General features: G+C 35.1%; 1 protein-coding gene across 5 annotated transcripts in view; it reads left to right on the top strand.

The window, feature by feature from the left end:
• Positions 1 to 18,551, top strand: part of KLHL13 (kelch like family member 13) — a 125,268-nt gene that overhangs the window by 50,907 nt on the left and 55,810 nt on the right. Inside the window, exons 1-2 of one of the 5 annotated variants that reach the window (XM_006759872.2) lie at positions 9,762 to 9,839; positions 10,325 to 10,437. The exons of 3 other annotated variants lie outside the window; for them this stretch is intronic. In XM_006759872.2, coding sequence (XP_006759935.1) covers positions 10,340 to 10,437 — 98 coding nt within the window. In that variant the 5' untranslated portion in view covers positions 9,762 to 9,839; positions 10,325 to 10,339. Of the gene's footprint in view, positions 1 to 9,353; positions 9,840 to 10,324; positions 10,438 to 18,551 lie in introns of those variants that run through there. One more of the 5 variants, XM_006759873.1, reaches the window with a different exon arrangement.

The raw sequence follows: 18,551 nt of genomic DNA on the forward strand, positions 1-18,551 counted from the left end.
TGCTACCCAGGATTCTGGATAGTTAAGGCTTTCTGTCATATGTATGCTTACTTGTGTTTCATATGTGAATATGCACTCTGCCTGATTCATTTGTAAAGGATTTGTGGCCAGGGAATATTGTATACTTAACATCTAGCAAAGTCGGAAGTTCTCAGTACTTACCAATGATTGAACTAATTCAGCATGCACATCTTCTCCACACGTTTTGGGCTAGACATAGTGAGCTGATTGATTTTGGTGTTTGTCAAGTTTAAGGAGTCTACCTCACACTGTCAGTAAAGGCTACTGTACTCCAGTTAACTGCCACGTGTCCAAAACAGAAACCATATTCACACGCCACGATATTTTGAATTTAATTTAAAAAATCTGCCACTTGCATCCGTAAACGCTTATGGTGTACAAAGGGATACTGGAGGTCTCAGGTTAAACAAATGCGTTTTAGTTGACAAATGCAAAAACATGATCCTAATTCATCAATTTGCTAATGCTTGTTCCCTATTAGGGTATTATTTAAGCTTGATTCTGCTGTCTCTTCACCCTTTTTCTGAATACAATTTATGTTGTTCTGTGCTTTACAAATCCGAACCTCAAAAATTGGTAAATCTGGAAGCCCTTAAATATAGATATTTTCATTTAGTGAATGAACAGTATTATTTGAATTTTAAAAAAATGGCCACATACTGTATTGCAGTGGTTCTCAACCTTCCTAATGCCGTGACCCTTTAATACAGTTCCTCATGTTGTGGTGACCCCCACCCATAAAATTATTTTCGTTGCTACTTCATAACTGTAATTTTGCTACTGTTATGAATCATAATGTAAATATCTGATATGCAGGATGTATTTTCATTGTTACAAATTGAACATAATTAAAGCATAGTGATTAATCACAAAAACAATATGTAATTATATATGTGTTTTCCGATGGTCTTAGGTGACCCCTGTGAAAAGGCCCTTTGACCTCCCAAGGGGTCTCGACCCACAGGTTGAGAACCCCTGCTATATTGGAAGACTCATAAAAATGCTCAGTAGCAACTCTGATTTAGATCAAGCTGAATAAGGAATGAATGAATAAATATATGCTAGCTAAAGGGAAGGTATATTTTACTTGTATTATGTAGCTTCAGAATTCCATGAGAAATAATTGATTATTTAAAACATATATTTGATTTTGAAGACATAAAGTGGTTAGTTCTGAACTTACTGGTTGAAGCAGAATTAAAAAGATAGTCAGGAAACCCAAATTTAAATTGCATCTAGCTTAAACCTAGGATCACCCTAGAAGATGAACTGGATTTTTATTTTTTATCAAAATCACATTTACTTTAGTTAGTAATAATAGAGCATGAAATAAAAGGGAAATAAATGATTCTGCCCCACCCCCCATTGGACCATCATTGCATCCAAGTAAGGAAGTTAGACATAACCCTGGAATACTTCTGTGGTTAGTTTGTAACACATAAACACTTCATACAACATGAGTTAATGATGTCTTAGAACATAGATTATCATTGAATTGCTAGATATGTTTTTAGGCATAGCAATTTGAAATTATATGCTTTTTGGTTAGTTTTCATAATTTAGACTTACCACCATATATTTGACATATTTCAGTGTAACTGTTTCTATACCCCCATTTTTTAAGGGGAAAAAAACACCTTTATAATTTAAAATCACTGAAGAAAAGAATTCTAAATTTGAAAATGAGAAGAATCTCAAAATAGTCATGAAAATAGAGGTATTGAATTGGTTGCTAAATCTCTTGGATGTCACCATAGTAGGCAAATTCCATAACCATAAACTATACCTTTATGAAAACTGTTGAACCCCATGTTATGGCATTGGATCTCAGGTTTCAAGTTTGAAGTTGAGCTTCTTTGGAATTTAGGATATTTTTCATCATTATGTAGTTGAAACCTTTTCTTTTTAGTCAATAATAGTTTCTACAGGAAATTTCAAGTTTTCATGGTTAAGCTTGGGGAATGGTTAAAACAATTGAATATAAAGGGCCCCTTTTCATGGAAACTTTAAATAGTGTTGTATTATTTATTTTTTTTAAAATATATTTTATTGATTTTTTACAGAGAGAAAGGGAGAGAGATAGAGAGTTAGAAACATCGATGAGAGAGAAACATCGATCAGCTGCCTCCTGCGCACCCCCCGCCGGAGATGTGCGCGCAACCCAGGCACATGCCCCTGACCGGAATCGAACCCGGGACCTTTCAGTCCGCAGGCAGACACTCTATCCACTGAGCCAAACCGGTTTCGGCATGTGTTGTATTATTTTAATGAGTCATTAGGATTGGCTTTCCATGAAAGTGTTTGCTTCTGGTTAGCAAAACATTATTGTGATTGCTTTATAAGTATTTGAAACCAATATTTACAAATACTCAGGGGGAAAAAAAGATGGGAAGACTAGGTAATCCTCTAGGTCTCATTTTTAGTTATAACATTTATGATACAGATGTTAATGGTATAACTCCTCTTTGGATGAAAGGATATAAATATAATTTTTAAAAATAATAACAATTTTGTTTTAATTGGAATATTAAGGAAAATGTCATATATTACTCTAAAGGTCTTTTGGTAACTCAGATTTTTACACAAGTATAAGTAATGTAAAATATAGCAAATGATGACTTTCTTTAACTGACATGCCTTTTGAGACTGGGTATGTGATGTGCATATTATTGAAAAGTTTTTCAGCCATCATAGATAAACATTATTAGAAATTGTTTACTCATATCAAAATAGTTCAGGATTTACAAAAATTAAGATTCTCATATTGCTAACTACATTGTCTTCATGGAACTTCTGTAGTTTTGCTTCTATATCTGAGGCCACCAAAATTAAAACAAAGTCATAAAACTATTTGAAAAGCTTTATATTAATGTACTAGAGACCCGGTGCACAGATATGTGCACAGATTCGTGCACCAATGGGGTCCCTCCACGTGGCCTGCAGGGATCAGGCCGTGGCAGGCAGACAGGGAGGAGCCTGAGCCCAGGCCTGGTGCTGCGCCACTCCTGCTCATCCCGGCCCCACTGCACCCAGTCAGTCCTGATAGGAAGAGGCTCACACCACCTCAGCTGTGCTCGCTAGCCATGAGCCCTGCATCTGGCACCCGTTGGTCAGCTGGGTGGTGCTTCTGCTGTGGGAACTCACTGACCACCAAAGCCTGCATTGAGCTTAGGCTTTTATATAGAGAGATTTTTTAGTCAGTAGAGCTATATTCTTAACTTTTCTTTCAGTAAAACTGTACATCTTAAATGGCTTTTTATTTTGATAGTTTTGTAGATTTAATGTACAAACACTTCAGGAAATCTAATAATGTTTGGATATTTTATTTACCCAGAGTAATTTAAGTAATTTCTTAGGAAGTTGTGGAGAGACAACTAAACAGATAAATTACCATTATTTGAGATGAGAGCAGAGATTTTTCATTTGAGCAATCCATCATCACTATAGTGATGCAATTATTTCATTTAAGAAAGCATGTATTCTGGGACATTTTTGTTATCACACTTATTTTTAACAAGATAATGTACATATTTAATTTCTTTTCCTTTTAAGGGTTTATAGCCTAAAATTAACAATGTAACAGATGAATATTCCTTTTACCTGAACTTTGCTTTTGGTTATAGCAGAATCAATAACAACATTTAAAAAACCTTCCAGGGTATATCCTTTCTTCAACACAATTCTTATATAATCACTCTGCTTATAAACTCTTTTCAATTTACTCAACAGTTATTGGTTAACTGCTCTTCAATGCCAGGAATAGTTGTCAATAAGGGAAATAGAAACATTCAGGGATTCCTTCTTAAAGGAGGAGCAGGAATTTGGGGAGGTCTTCTCAAGCAGATAAGTGAGACTGGTTAATAATGCAGATTAACTATTAACTGTTTAATAATATGGATTAACTATTAACCGGTTAATAATATGAATTGACTATTAACTGGTTAAAAGTGCAGATTAACTGTTAACCGGTTAATAATGCGGGTTTTGTAATCCAAAGAAAACATGATGATTTCAAGAGAAACATCAAAAGTGCTTTATTCAAAGTAATGTCCATTGCTAGCTACACATTTCCCCCATCTTTCAGGTAATTTGTGGATACCGTCTGAATAGAACTTTTCTTGTTTTGAAGCAAATCATTCAGATACCCAATTTTCCACTTCTTCATATGTTTTGAAGTGCTGCTCAGAAAGTGTGTGTGCCATCGATCGGAACAAGTGATAATCTGAAGGAGCAATATAACAAAATAGCATGCATATCAAATCACATATATATCAACATAGGTAACTCCGTCTATTGAAAAAAAAATCTGCATTATTAACCGGTACACCTAGTAAAATTGTCATGGAAATTCTTGTATGTAAATAGTTTACATTTGAAAATCATTGGTTTCCACCACTACTACTCCTCACACAAACAAGCACTTTGGTTTGGAGCTTAAGGCATTTTTTAATAAATGTGAATACTTAGGAATTAATTTTGTTTGTGCATGACAAAGATACATAAAGACTTACTTGGGTATATGCATCTGGGAATAATATACGAATGAAGCACTCAAGAGTAGTCTCCCCCCAAAAACCATAAAGAATGTAGATACTGCAGAAAACAAAAGGAAGATGGAAGTGCAAAAACTTCAGAATTTCTCATTCATTGCTAACCCTTCTTTCAGCTATAGTGAGAGAGCAGGGGAAATCAGAATCTGTGAGTCATGAGTCCTCAGCAATTGGATATTACTTGTTATCTGCTCAGTCCTTCTGTATTTTTGTCCTCCCACCCCATAACCTCATGGATTTGACCTCAAATTATAAAAGGTGCTACGTGAATAGCAGGGACCACTACCATTCTGGCTTTCCATTCTCCTTCCAGTCATTTTTTTTCTCCTTTGGCCCCATTAACAATTGTTTTCTGTTTAATCATCTTACCAGCTCTTCTTATTGTTGTATCTACCCCAAACAAACAAAACCAAGTAAGTTAGTACCCTTCTTCTCCTATGGAAATGTTAAAGATGGGAGAATACATTCCTTATGCCATCATGGCATGAGGAATTCTCCATACATATACATATGCATGTCCATGAATATATACCTGTGCAACAATTGTGTTTTTCTACTTATTTGTATTGTGAAGGAGGTAGGTACTATATTATTCCAAGGCATACACAGTTACAGTAGTCTGTGTAAATCCTTTGTGGAGCTATAAGGATTCACACAGTTCTGTTAATGAAATTGACATGTGAGAAGGTGCTTATAAAAAATCAAATGATTACTTTCCAACGTAATTTTATTTGAGAAACATCTGGGATTTTCATTTTGTTTTTAGCAAGACTACATATCTGAATATCTAGTAAAAAACTTTAATGTATTTGGTATTCAATTTCCTGAAACAAATAAAAGAAATACAGATGCACACAAGTGTATATAGCCATTCATGTGAACAGTTCTTTTCCTGTATTAAGGACCCCTGAATGAGTAAGAATTTTGCTCTGTTGTGCAGAAGTTAATTTTTTATGTTCTTTAAAGTATTTAACCATCTTACTAAGTTGGATAAGTAGGATGGTTAAGTACTGATTGGTAGAACATAAACAGAGCACACAATTTGGTATGAACTACAGTCTAGTCTGAGCAATGCAAATAACATGGATATCCCAGATTAGTCTGAAGAGATATTGTCAAGACTGATGAGAAGATTACACAATACATGCTCACACAAATTGTCATTAGTGCTATTAGTCTTTAGTTGTACTCACCACAGGAGTAACCAAAACTTGCAAGAAAAAGGTAGGTCAGTTCTTAAAGAATATCAGGAAAATATGGAAACATAGGTCAGATACACAACATATTAGTAAATTCCTTTAGTGAAGGGGTGGTACTGGAGATAAATTGTAACAGTTCATCTGGAAGTTAAAATTTCCTATAAAGTTATTTAGAAATATTTACATTAAGAAAAAAATTATACTACTAGATATATATTTAATTTTTCTTGCATACTATGACTGGCTTAATTTTTACTTACCTTTTCCTCCCTGATCTTTCCTAAAACACCTTCTGGAATCAAGATTTTGGAAATGGTCTTTCTTCACCCTTTTGTAACTGTAGGAGTACATAGCTCTTTGTAGTTCTTGTTTCTTTAGAGTACATTGAAATATTTACAAAATGAGGCTCACTTCATATAGAAACACACATCTTATGGAATGGTATCATCAAGAAGGAGAAACAGTAGGAATTCTAGAGTGGGAGTCTTGGGCTAGGAGATGCAAACTTGGTTTCTAGTTCCAATTCTGCAACTAGCTAGCAGTGTGACATCAGCAAGTTAACTTCTCTGGGCTTTAGTTTTTTTGTTGTTTGTTTGTTTGTTTTCATCTATACCATGAGGGTATTGAGCAAGATGCTTTGTAAGAGTTCTAAAAATTATAAAAATGTTCTTTCTACATTGGGAGCCAGGGAATTCTGTATTGTAAGATTTGGCCAAGAATGTCTCTTCTTGTAGCCTTGGCCAAGACCCAGAATTGTCCTTTGTTTATTACATCTCTGAAATATGCATTTCACAGGTATTTTTAAGTGATTAGTTAGCGTTCATAAATGCTTTGAAGAGCTTTTATGAATGTTGTCTTTCTTTCCTGTTTTATGCAGTTGTCCATAATAGAAACCAAGTGCTCTGTAAATGAAATCAGTGTTTCCTTTAATGTGAATTAGGGTTTTTGGCATTTCTCAGTCTCAATATTAAAGTAGTGGGACACTTAATCTGCATAAAATTATATTTAAAATACACGTTTAATTATTTTCTTCCTTTAACTTCGAGGTGAAAACAATTTTAGTTCTGGAATGCAATGGTAATTACACTCCGTAGTCGCTACTGGAGTTGCTGTCAGGTAGTAAAATCTGATTAATTTGGAATTTGCTAATTTGTAATTCCAGTGATTTTACCTGGCTGAAGTTTATTTCTAAATGATGAGGAATGGTGTTGTTAAACAAATTAATAGTGTAAAGTATATTTAATGGACTATATTTCTACTTAAAGGAATTATTTTTAAAGGCTTTGGCATAATAGATGTTTGCTCATGAGAGATAACTACAGATCTCACCTAGCAGTTTATTAAAGTGAAAGATCTTTATATAAGTAAATGTCCATCATTAGATATAATGATGGGTTTGAGTATATTTAAGAGTGCTGAGCATGGGGTAGAGGAAAGCAGCCTTATTTTCTTTTCCCTTTGAACGAATACTACAATTGTAGTACCATAAAAACAAGTTCTGAACATTAAGCCTAAAAAAACCCATTAATTCTAAGAATAATCTAGGCTGAAAATGAGCATAGATTATTTGGTGGTATTGGTTGATTTCTTTGGAGCCTAATGAGATTAATTACAAAGAATATTGCTTTTAAAATCAGTTGATTGTTCACAGAGGAACAATAATTTGAGAACCTTTGCAATAAAGTGGTCTTTACCTGTTTGTGAGGGTTACCCTCTTGGAAAATTGGAAAATTCTATATTCACCCCATTTCCCACTTATAAACTGTTGAGTAGTCTTTATAGATAAACTGCTCAGAACACTTCACTACCATATTTTTACATAGGTTTTGGGTTGTTTGTTCTCAGGAGAAGTTACATGTGCAGTCACTGCTTTGTCATAAGTTGGAATGTGGTTGAATTTCCTTCCTAAAACACTGCTTCCTTGCTACAGATAGCAAATTTGTAGCTGTTTTATGTTTTATATTTTAAATGCTTGAGAATGCTTTAGGTTTTTGGAATGGGACATTCCAAACTTGCTTGGGTACGTGTTTGAGTTTCCTTCTTGGGGTTTCCAATAGATTGTTACTGCTGATTGTACCTGCAACCTTTTTGCTCCATAACTATTAGGTATTATTACACAAAAGCTTCTATTGTAAAATATTGAGCATTGTTTATTTGTATTAGTGGTGGGCTTTTTTTAACCTTTGAAATATATTTTGGTCACCAAGCTATGGATAAATACTCCTTTCTGCGATTCCTTTGAATATGTCTATGAGACAGTTTTGTGTGTGGGTACTAAAGAACTGAAAATATAATTTAATCCTTTGAAATGTTTGTTTTTTGGGGGGTTAATTGTATATGCTAGATTGAATAAAAATTAGTTGTGAGATGGTGATGGCTGACATCTATTTAATATTTAATAAAGTTTATGCATTACTGGTCAATATTTCAAAATAGTCTTTCAATCTCTTCGTATATATGAATGTTTATGTGCATATACAGGGTGTCCCAAAAATGTATACACTGTAACAGCTGATAGCTCAATTTTGAGAATGAAATGTATTTTAATAAACACTGCCTTTATAATTATTCAAAGTGTGTGTATACATTTTTGGGGACACCCTGTATATGAATGTGTGTATGTATATACTGCATACCTACTGTGAGTCTGCTTTTGCCCCACCCTGTATATGTTTGGGTTTCATAGGAAAATACTTTTTGCCTGAATGTTGATGTGTATCTTAAAGGAAGGTACTTGTTATTTACCTTAGCTGATTTGAGTCTGTATTTCTAGTATATTAAATTACATATTTTGGAATTTTTCAAATGGTATGCTTTATGGAAACATTGATCTGTGATTTTTGAATACAAAGGAGAAATCCTCTTAAGGAGTAAGTCTCCTTTAAGAGTAAATCTTTTAGAAACTAGTAATAATTTGGAAAGAGTATCTGAAGCCCACTACTCAAGTTGGAAGCACAAGTTTATTGTTTAGATACAAACTCGAAAGTAAATACCAGCTCTTTGTCACTACAGTGATTTTTTTTAAAGGTACTGGCTTTTGTGTCAATGGTAGTCTGCCTTTGCTAAGCTTTCACTGATGAAGAGAGATAATTCTGCTTTTAGGTAGAAGTGGAAGGGTGCTGTGAAGCTAGATATTTAGTGATGGTGACTTACCTGCATCAGAAGTAAAATACTTCAGCCTGAAAATAAAGAGTTCAGCACAATACCAGTTGTCCTATTTTCCCGTCTTAGAATTGTGTAGAAAATTGCGAGTTTGATGCTTTAAACAGACACTTAAAACAATCACTTTCAGGGCACTTAGGATGCTATTTTCTGGCAGTATTTTAAAACAATATAGATGAACCTTATATTTCCATTGCTTTCATGAAATACCTCAAGCTGCCTTTGACAGCAGCTTTAGTTTTTGAACCTCCTTGTCAGTCAGTAAGCCCTAGAGGTTACGGGACCGGCTGCTGAGCTTTGGAATGGTCCCTGCTGGACACCTGCTTGGCCAGCAGCATTGGTCTCTCCTCTAGGCAATTTGTGAGCTGTTTGGGGGCGGGGGAGGAGTGGGGGGGTGAACGGGAGGGGAAAGGGGGAGAGAAGAAGGGGAGGGCAGCATTGAATTAGATTGTTGATAGCGTCCCTCTGAGGACTGCTATTAAGAGCATGCTACTCTGTACTTCTCTGCTGCAGAAGACAGAGTGATTTTCGTGTTACCACAGCATGTTGTAAATGTATGAGATTTTGCTCATCCCGGCTTGGAAATAAGAATAGGGAAAGGAGAGCACCTTGAATCAGAAGCTACTAGAAGAACGTGCAGAGTTCTGCAGCAGTTTATATTTGTTCTTACATTTTGCCTTCTTCTAACTGGAAAACAGAGAGACTGGCATTTTTTAAATGGGCTTTTCCCATAATGGCATTCTTGTATTGTGTGGCCAGAGCTTGCACAGGAGGAAAGCAGGCTGCTGAATTTAGTCACTGATCTCTATTAGCTGTGGCCTAAGGCTATGCTGAGGTTTATATCCCATTTGTATTGTTGCAGCTCAAAAGAAGAATGTTCAGAGGATGACAAGTGTATTCTGAGTAGGTATGTTGTTTCATTTTCATATGAAACCCATCTATTTTTTTCCTGCTACTATTGGTCAGAAATCAGGTTAAGAGGTGCAGAATATAGTACAGTGCTGCAGTATCCCGGTTAAGGTAGAACAATGGCAATGCAAGCTTAAAACAATACAATAAAAAGCAAAACCCTAGCTGCTTTTATTAAATAAAGCTGCATTGTGCCGTATGCACAGTGCAGTCTTAAAAAAAATATACTGCAGTCAACGCTTTCCTAACGAGGTGGCACTATTGTTGAGTTAGAACGATAGAATCATCATATTGCTTTAGGGGACAGGAGGATTTAAAGGAGGTACCTTGCAGCCCTATCTTACAGATTGGAAGCATCGGTTTTAGGGCACTGGCAGAATCCTTTGCTTGTTCTCCGCGGCAGCCACTGCTGTGTCAGTACAGTGTGGAATGGAAGTCCTAGTTGGTAGTCTGTTATGGAAACGCTGTTTACTGTTATTGTAGTACCGTGGTGACAACATGCCATTGAAATGGAAAACGAGCTCTCCTGCTATCTGGAAATTCCCAGTTCCTGTGCTTAAAACATCCAGGTCAACTCCACTTTCTCCAGCATACATGTAAGTGAGAGAAAATAGGATATTAAAGTGGGATTTCATTCATGAATCAACCTTGTGGCAAAAGGGGGTAAAAATCACGAACGGCAACATCCAAAAATGCACAAGATTAAAACTGCAAGCGTGCTTATATTTAAAGATATTGGCATGCACACATTTTACCTTTGTTTTGTTTCCTTAGGAGTTTGTTTATTTTTATTTAAAGTGCCTAATGGTAATTTAATTACTAAGATGAAAGTCTTGAGATATACCTAAGGAATTGCACAAGTATAAACTTTAATCTTTTACATTGTTGTTTTTTTTTAAATTTTTGTATATCTGAAGTACTTAAGGTGACTTCTTTTGTGCAGCGGCACAAAAAGCTGCTGATGCTTGCTCTTGTGTTGTGTGAAATATGGAAATGCTTTATATAATTTTTTAATGAATTTGAAATATTTAGAGTTAACGCATTGTTAATAAAATGAATCTTTTAATCAGGACTTTTATATTTGAGCTGTGTCTGAATAGTAATCAGTTTAATATCTCTTTCCCAATTTTATAATTCTGGTTCTGAGGTGTAAGTTTGAATTTGTGCAAATTACAGTTGTACAAATAGTTATTTATACATGTGGAGTTGAAAGTATATTATTCAAATGCCTATTTTAGAAATTTATTTTAAGTAAATGTACACTGAAGTATATTGGGAATTTTTTCTAGAATATTTGGAAATCTTATTTTTTAAATTCACAGTGTTGCTTCCAAAACAAAATCCAGGAGTTATAATAAAATATTCCTTTAAAGTATTGTCTGTGATTTTTTTTTTGGTGGAATAAGGAGTGAAAGCTGTACCTTTTTAAAAAATAAATATTAGTATTGAGTAAAGCTTTTGAGCATAAGTCTGTCTTAACTGTCAGTGTTCCCTTTAAAATATTTTTCAGTAGGAGAGATGTGGAAAATTCTTCCTGCTTTAGGTTAATTGTGTGTTTAGAAATCTGGTGAGTTGCCATTTTATTACTTAGTTTTTGTTTTTTTATGAGGTTCAGATACACAGTGGTGTCTATGTAGTTCTTTGAATGGCTTTCAGCTGCTAAGGAAATAAGTGTGCTTGTGCTCTCAGTCCCAAAGAGGTGATTCCCTGGAAAGTGCTGGAAAATGAGGACATTTTAGTTAAATCCTGTCATCATTTCATTTTTTGATTTAAAATATCTCTTTTTAGAGATGCTTCAAATGATTTTATCTGTTTGGGAGTTAAACTCTTTTTCCTATAAATTATATTTTAAGTTATATTTGTAAAATAAGAAAAAAAGATCAGCTATATTTGTTTCACAAAAGCTGTAGTTGTCAAAAGCACAAAAATAATGGAGGTGACAAGTTAATGGAGTTCCTTCAAATTTTTTCAGAAAATGTGATGTGCCTGTTGACTTTATGAAACTTAGCTGGTGAGAAATGACTAAAGATTTACCAAAAGGAAGTTTATCATCAAAACAAAACAAAACATACACCCCCAACTAAAATCAGTAGGTTATAATTAATAATGTTTAATGATTCTAGTATTTCTACAATATTTTACTGTCCAAAAGATCCAAAGTACAGCTCCAATTGCAGCTGGTTTAAAAATACTTATATTTGATTAATTCATAATAGCCACAGACTCAGATAACCCAATACAACATCTTTAATGAATAACTTTCTTCCTTTTAAGTATGTACTCACCTCTTTGACCTGATGATATGAATGAATTGATTTAGAGGATAGAAGCTAGAAAATATCACAGACCTTGCATGTTGACATTGATTATTGGTAGTACAAATAGGTACAATGGAAAAATATATTCAAAGAGGTAGCATTAGCCTAGACTACTCTGACATTGTGATGGTCTATATTATTAAATTGGCCTTAATTTATTTTTCTTTATAAATAAACACAGGTTTGAAATATTATGTAAATATACATGAAGAAAATATGTTAAATATAGGAAAAGACTAGCTTAGGAAGTTTAAAAGCAGCTTTTAAAATAAATTTAGAGTTCATTTACTTACTTGACCAGAAATAAAATTATCATGTTTAACATGTTGTTCTTGTCAGTGCTTCTTTATATTCCATGACTCTTCTACATACAAAATGATACTTAAGTTTAGTATTATTTTTGCTTTCAAAAATTATAATAGAGAATACTGGGTCAAATAACATTATATTTATTTTCACAATCTTTCTGCTAGCAAACAGGTTAGATGGTTATTTGTGTCTTTTGGGTCTAAAGTCTTTGCATTAAAATGGAATAAATTCTGACACTGATAAGATGTGATGTTTTAGAATTTACTTGTGAAATTATGTATAAATAATTAAAATAGTATCTTGAATATAGAATTTTTCACAGTTAAGAAAGCATATTTTTGTAGGTTTGCTTATGTACGAGAAGCACTGGTTTGCAATGTTTTATCGTTATGTACTATGATTTGTCAAATACATGTTATGTGGTTTTCATTGAAGACGGGTACTTTTTCAAGACTAAAATTTCAATATGAAATATTTTTGGTTGTAGTAATTGAGCAAGTATGGAAAAACATAAAGGCTCTTTACAGCCTCTTTCTAAATTCAGTGTAGGTGCTACTTAGCTAGAGAGAGCCTTCGATTGATGCTGTGGATAGGTCAGTGCTGCTACACTAGTGAAAGCTACAGTAAGGAATGTTTAACTTACTGCAAACATTGAAGAGAAAGGCTATTTTTCCTTGTGGGTTTAAATACAGAAGTTTTTCTTTCTGATTCTTTATTATTTGAATGACAGTTGAAACTTCTCCATATTTTCAAGACTTATTGATGACTAACAATATTTTTGATAATAGTAGGGAAAATAGTTTTTTATATAATGCACTTTTCAAATTGTGTTATAATGTGATTTGGGAAGAGTGGAATATTTTAAAGACAAGAGATTTAGGAAACAAATCCTTTGGCCTCCAGATAGATTTATTACCAAATGATTAGTCTTTATTGGGTAGACTTAGCCTTCCTTCAGCTTCAGTTTTGAAAAGTGGCAGGGTGGTGTACCATCCATGAGAATTCTGAAGGGATTGTCTTGATAGAAATCTGAGTGACATGTTTGTGTTACACTCTTTTCAACAGTAGGTTGAAGTTCAACCTTAGCCTGAGGGAAGATCTTTTGGTCAGTGTAAACTGAATTAGAAAGACTCTGCTCCTGACAGGTGTGAATCATATAAATTAACCTGTCATTTTGCCTAAATTAAAAAAGACACTCCCATCTTAGTGGGTTTCTGGTGTTTTGGTATTCATCGTTTTAAAATAGCAAATGGTTTCTTCTGCCTAACGTTATAGGATTAATGTATTGCTAGACTCTAAGGAGACACTGTAATAGACCAGGATTAGCATTAGTGATCCTTTTATCTTTTTTTCATAAGCAGTACATTTTGATAATAGTAGTGTGACAGTTGGGAGAAAGATAATAGGTAAGAATTAACCAGCTCAATATAACAAGGAATTCTAGCAAGATTGACACTAAGGGATATTTTCCTTAGAATTTTGCCTTTCTCAAGAAAAAGGACAATGAGTGTAGAATGAGTATTGGTGAATTAGACTTTTTCTCTTCTGGCCAATGCACTTGCATTCAGTTAGCTTCCTGTTTACAATGATTTTGTTTAATATGCAGAATATATTTTATAGTAAATATCAATAGCACAATATTTTATAGCAATTGTTTTCTATAATTTCATCATTAAAATTCAGTATCTAGATTTCCTGAGAAAAGAGAATGCATATTATATAAATGTATTTTTGTTTGTGGGTGATTCAAAGGATAGACTAAATTAAAATATGCATGTGTGTGTTCTTTTTGCTTAATCCCTTCACCAATAAATTTAATAAAAAATAAAAACATATGTATTTGCCTAATGTGACATGTCTAGCTCTTAAGATTGTCTTTTTTTCTAATTTGGTGTATAGAAGAAAACTTGTGGTTTTAGATATCTTTTTTATTTAGCAAAATACTTATTAAATTGATTATCTCACATTAGAAAAGAATATACTTAGTCACATTCACAATTAGCATAGACATAAACTTTTGTTTTGTGTCTGCTTAATTTGTTTTCACTACATATGGTCAATCAAACAAAATTATGTGGAACAGTAACATAAAGAACTCCTAAGAACAATTTAGTGTTAGTCTGTAACTTTTGTGGCATATTCTCTGGGAATTTTCATTGTCTGAGTTTGCAAAAGGACTAGCTTTGTCCTTATTAATGGAAAACCATGGAGATAACGTGACCGTAGAGATAATTTAGAGAATCCAATACCCCCTTTAAAACAAGAATCCTTCCTGTGACACCTCTGAAATATGGTGATACATCTCCTCTTTGATGACTGGCAGTGACAGAGAGCTTACTACCTCATCAAGGCAGCACCTTTCATGTGTGGACAGCTCTTCCTTGCATTGAGCAAAATCAATTCATATCTTTTATTTCCTGTCCCTAGTGTGCCTTATCAAGCTATATACTAAAAATATCTATTTTCTCCATTACGTATAAGTCTGGAAATCCTCTCTTTAACTCATGTGACATGTTTTCCTGACCCTTCACTCTGCTGGTTGTCCTCACCCAGATATTTTTTTAACGATAATCTTTATATGTGATACTACATCTGAATGCAATGTTTTTTTTATATGGTCTGACTAGAAGAAGACACCTCTGTCCTTTTATACAGATGTTCTGCTTGTCTTATAGAGCCTGGGACTATATTATTTTTTAATCATAGGATTCACACTGGACCATGGTGAATTTAGAGTTTACTAACTTCCAGAGGTTTACACATGGATTGCTTGCTCTTCATATTCAGTGTTTATTCTTTTAGCTACTTCAGATCTTTTAGTCTGAGGAAGTGTGGCATGTGGAAGTGAAGTTAAATTTTTGTTTTAAAGCCTATTGTGTATGTTTTTTTTTAAATCTCATAACCATTTAATCTAACTGAAAAACGTTGCATACAAGAAACTTGTACTACAGACAGCTAATATTTTATATGCTTTCAGAAATTTCCAAGAATTTTACTTGTTAATAATTAATCTAGATTCATTTTTTTATCCTTAAATGAATGTTAATTCCAAGTATCCCTCAAAAACAGTTGCCCCACAGGGGAGAGAGGTGAAAATGCAAATCTTATACCATCATGGGAAGTCTGGCTAAAAATTATAAGAATTCCAGACATTCTCCTTGAAACTCAGAATATTTAGTGGGGCCAATTTAGGAGGAGGGAAAAGAAAGAAGAAAGAGACAATAAGCAAGTTTTTGTGTTAATGACTTTATTACTTGTGGTTAGTCAAGAATTATAAGCATTATGCATGATACTTTAAATTGACATGGCAGTTAAGTGTATTGCTTTATTTTCTTAAGACTGTGAGAAAGGCGGTATAAAGGTGAGATTCTTGGGGAATCCTATATAATAAAAGCCTAATATGCAAATTGTTCCCTCAACCAAGAGGTTGACTGCTTGCTATGATGTGCGCTGACCACCAGGGGATGGTGTGGAACATGGCAGGCATCGGCAACAGGGTGCTGGCAGGATGGTGGAGCAGGTGAACAGGTGGCACCAGGCCAAGGCGGGCATGAGTGGAGGCCTGATTGCCCTGCCAATCACCCCGTAGATGGTGACCAGTGGCTGGCAGGTCCTGATCATCCAATTGGGGCCAGGCCCTGGCCTGGGATGGGGAACTGGGGGTGGGTGGCAGTGACCAACCTCCCGTGGTGCCCGGGCAGGAGGCTGCGAACTCTCGCCTGCTACCTGGGAGCAGGGGTGATGGGAATGGAGGTGAGGGGTCCACTGAGCTTGCTCTCATTCCTCCTGCTACCCTCCCCCGGGACACAAGGGCTCGCTTGCCGGCGAAGCCCCCTGTGCTCAGGTGCCAGGTGCTCGTGAGGAGCCCACCCTGCACCTGTGTGGCCTCTTCCGGATGAGCCGGGCGGGAGCCACCAGGACCGCAGGGGCTGGTCGGGCTCCCCGTGGGTTTGCGCAGGAGTCTGTCTGTGAGGCCGGCCAGGAGAAAGCGTGCTGCCCACCCAGCTTCTGTGCAGTGCCACTGGGAAGCCCAGAGACCCACATTGCACCCCAGCCCGTGGCGTCCAGCCACGCTCATTGTATCTCCACATGGGGACTCGGGCACCATGACTCTGGTGGAGGGTGTTGTGTGGGGGCCCGGGGGCCCAGGTGCTGCCCAGGGCCCAGAGGTCAGCTGGGACCTGTCCTTCCATGCCAGATGCTCATGCTTCAATTGCTGGCCAGGCCTAGGGACCACACCTGTGCACGAATTTTGTGCACCAGGCCTCTAGTTGGTACATAAAGAAGTTAATGAGTAATCCATTTTTGCAAGTGCTTAGTTCTTTTTCAATCACCTTATATAAATGAATTTATAATATTCAAAAGTTATTTACTTCCTGTTATGTACCAGGCATAAATCTTCTGGGTATTAGGGATATAGTCCTTACAGTCATTCAAAATGACCATTCTTTGTCTTCCATCCTATCTTTATTGACAAATAATTTAATTGCTTAATTTATTTTATTGTTGTGAAAATTCTTACCCAAGATAATCAAGTTAAATAACATGTTTGTTTACTGTACCTTCAGTATTGATAACAAATTTAATGGCAATGAAAACACTACAGAAATGTGTCTGGGATAGATGAGGAGACAGGAATTAGGGAGAGATACTAGGTTTTAAAGTGCAATTTATGTTTAAACTTGATAGTTACCTTCTTAAACAAGAAGAACAGAATGCCATACTTTAAGTTGGATAAGGTTTAAGTGCTTTATAGTGCACAAAGATACATGTTTTACCCTTTAAGTAGCAATAATTTGATCCTGGACTATACAATGTAAATTTGGTGAAACGTAAAATTATATCGTGTTACCAAATTTAGTAAAAGTTTTCCAATTAGATGACTTCCTACATGTATATGTTCCTACAGGTAAATGTTGTTCTTACCCAATTTTGCCACATTTATGGTATGGTAAGACAAGCATTCTCAACTTGTTGGAGAGTACTTCTTATAATATGGTTCATTGGAGAAATGAAACAAGTTATCCTTCTATAAGAAAAACATAGTTAAAAATAACTTTGAGAACTCTAAGAGCTTAAATCTTGAATCTAGCCTATATAACAGATGTTGTAAATTTCATATGAAATTTTTTTAAAATTTATTTGCAGTTTAAAAAATTGTCCTGGTTTCACATAGTTAAATATAATATGATTTATTGAGTACTATAAAAGTGCCGGGAACTTTTCAAGCTGCCTCCCAAACATTCTATAAGGGTAAGTCTTTTCCCTGCTTTACACACAAGGGCACAGTGTTCAGGGAGCTTAACTAAGTTGTTCAATGTTACACTTTAAGTAAGAGGTGAAATGAGAATTCAAACTTAGGTCTGCTTGATTTCAAAGCTCTTAACTTCTCTAATGCCTTTTTGTTTTTATAGACTTTTGCTACTTTCATGCCATCTATTAATTAGGTAATATCACACTAGGATTAGATGAACAAAGAATATGACAGATGAGAAGATTTTTTTTTAATTGGATGGGGGTAAAGAGAGAAGTAAGGTTTATTTGACAATACTGTCAAGTGGAGAAGCTGTAGAAAAATACTGGGGCAATTATCGTTACTTGCTGGTATATCAGGATTAACCTTAGTGTTTCCTATTTCTCTTGAAACACTATTCTACCTACATTGGCTACCTATCTTTTTCTTCCATGTAATTATCCACCATGGACAGTGCTGTAGTTGGTGTGCTCTTTTTAGCACTTTCTAAGGGTACTATTCATTCAGTATGTTTAGTATTTTCTTGTGAACATTATTGTCACATCGCTTAATTATGTGCAGGGTCTAAAAAAACACAACCAAACAAAAAACCAAAACACACACACAAAGCACTCCATGTATTAGTTTTCTATTGCTGCCATAACAAATTACTGCAAACATCACAACTTTATTACAGTTATTTAGGTCATAAGTCTGGATGGTTCTCACTGGGCTAAAGTCAAGGTGTGTCAGCAGGGCTGCATTTGCTTCTGAGATTCTGAGGGAGATTAATTCTTGCTCATTTGGGTCATTGCCAGAAGTCAGTTCTTCACAGTTGTAGGACCACTAT

This window comes from Myotis davidii, unplaced genomic scaffold (genome assembly GCF_000327345.1).
Source record: "Myotis davidii unplaced genomic scaffold, ASM32734v1 scaffold177, whole genome shotgun sequence".
Lineage (NCBI taxonomy): Eukaryota > Metazoa > Chordata > Mammalia > Chiroptera > Vespertilionidae > Myotis > Myotis davidii.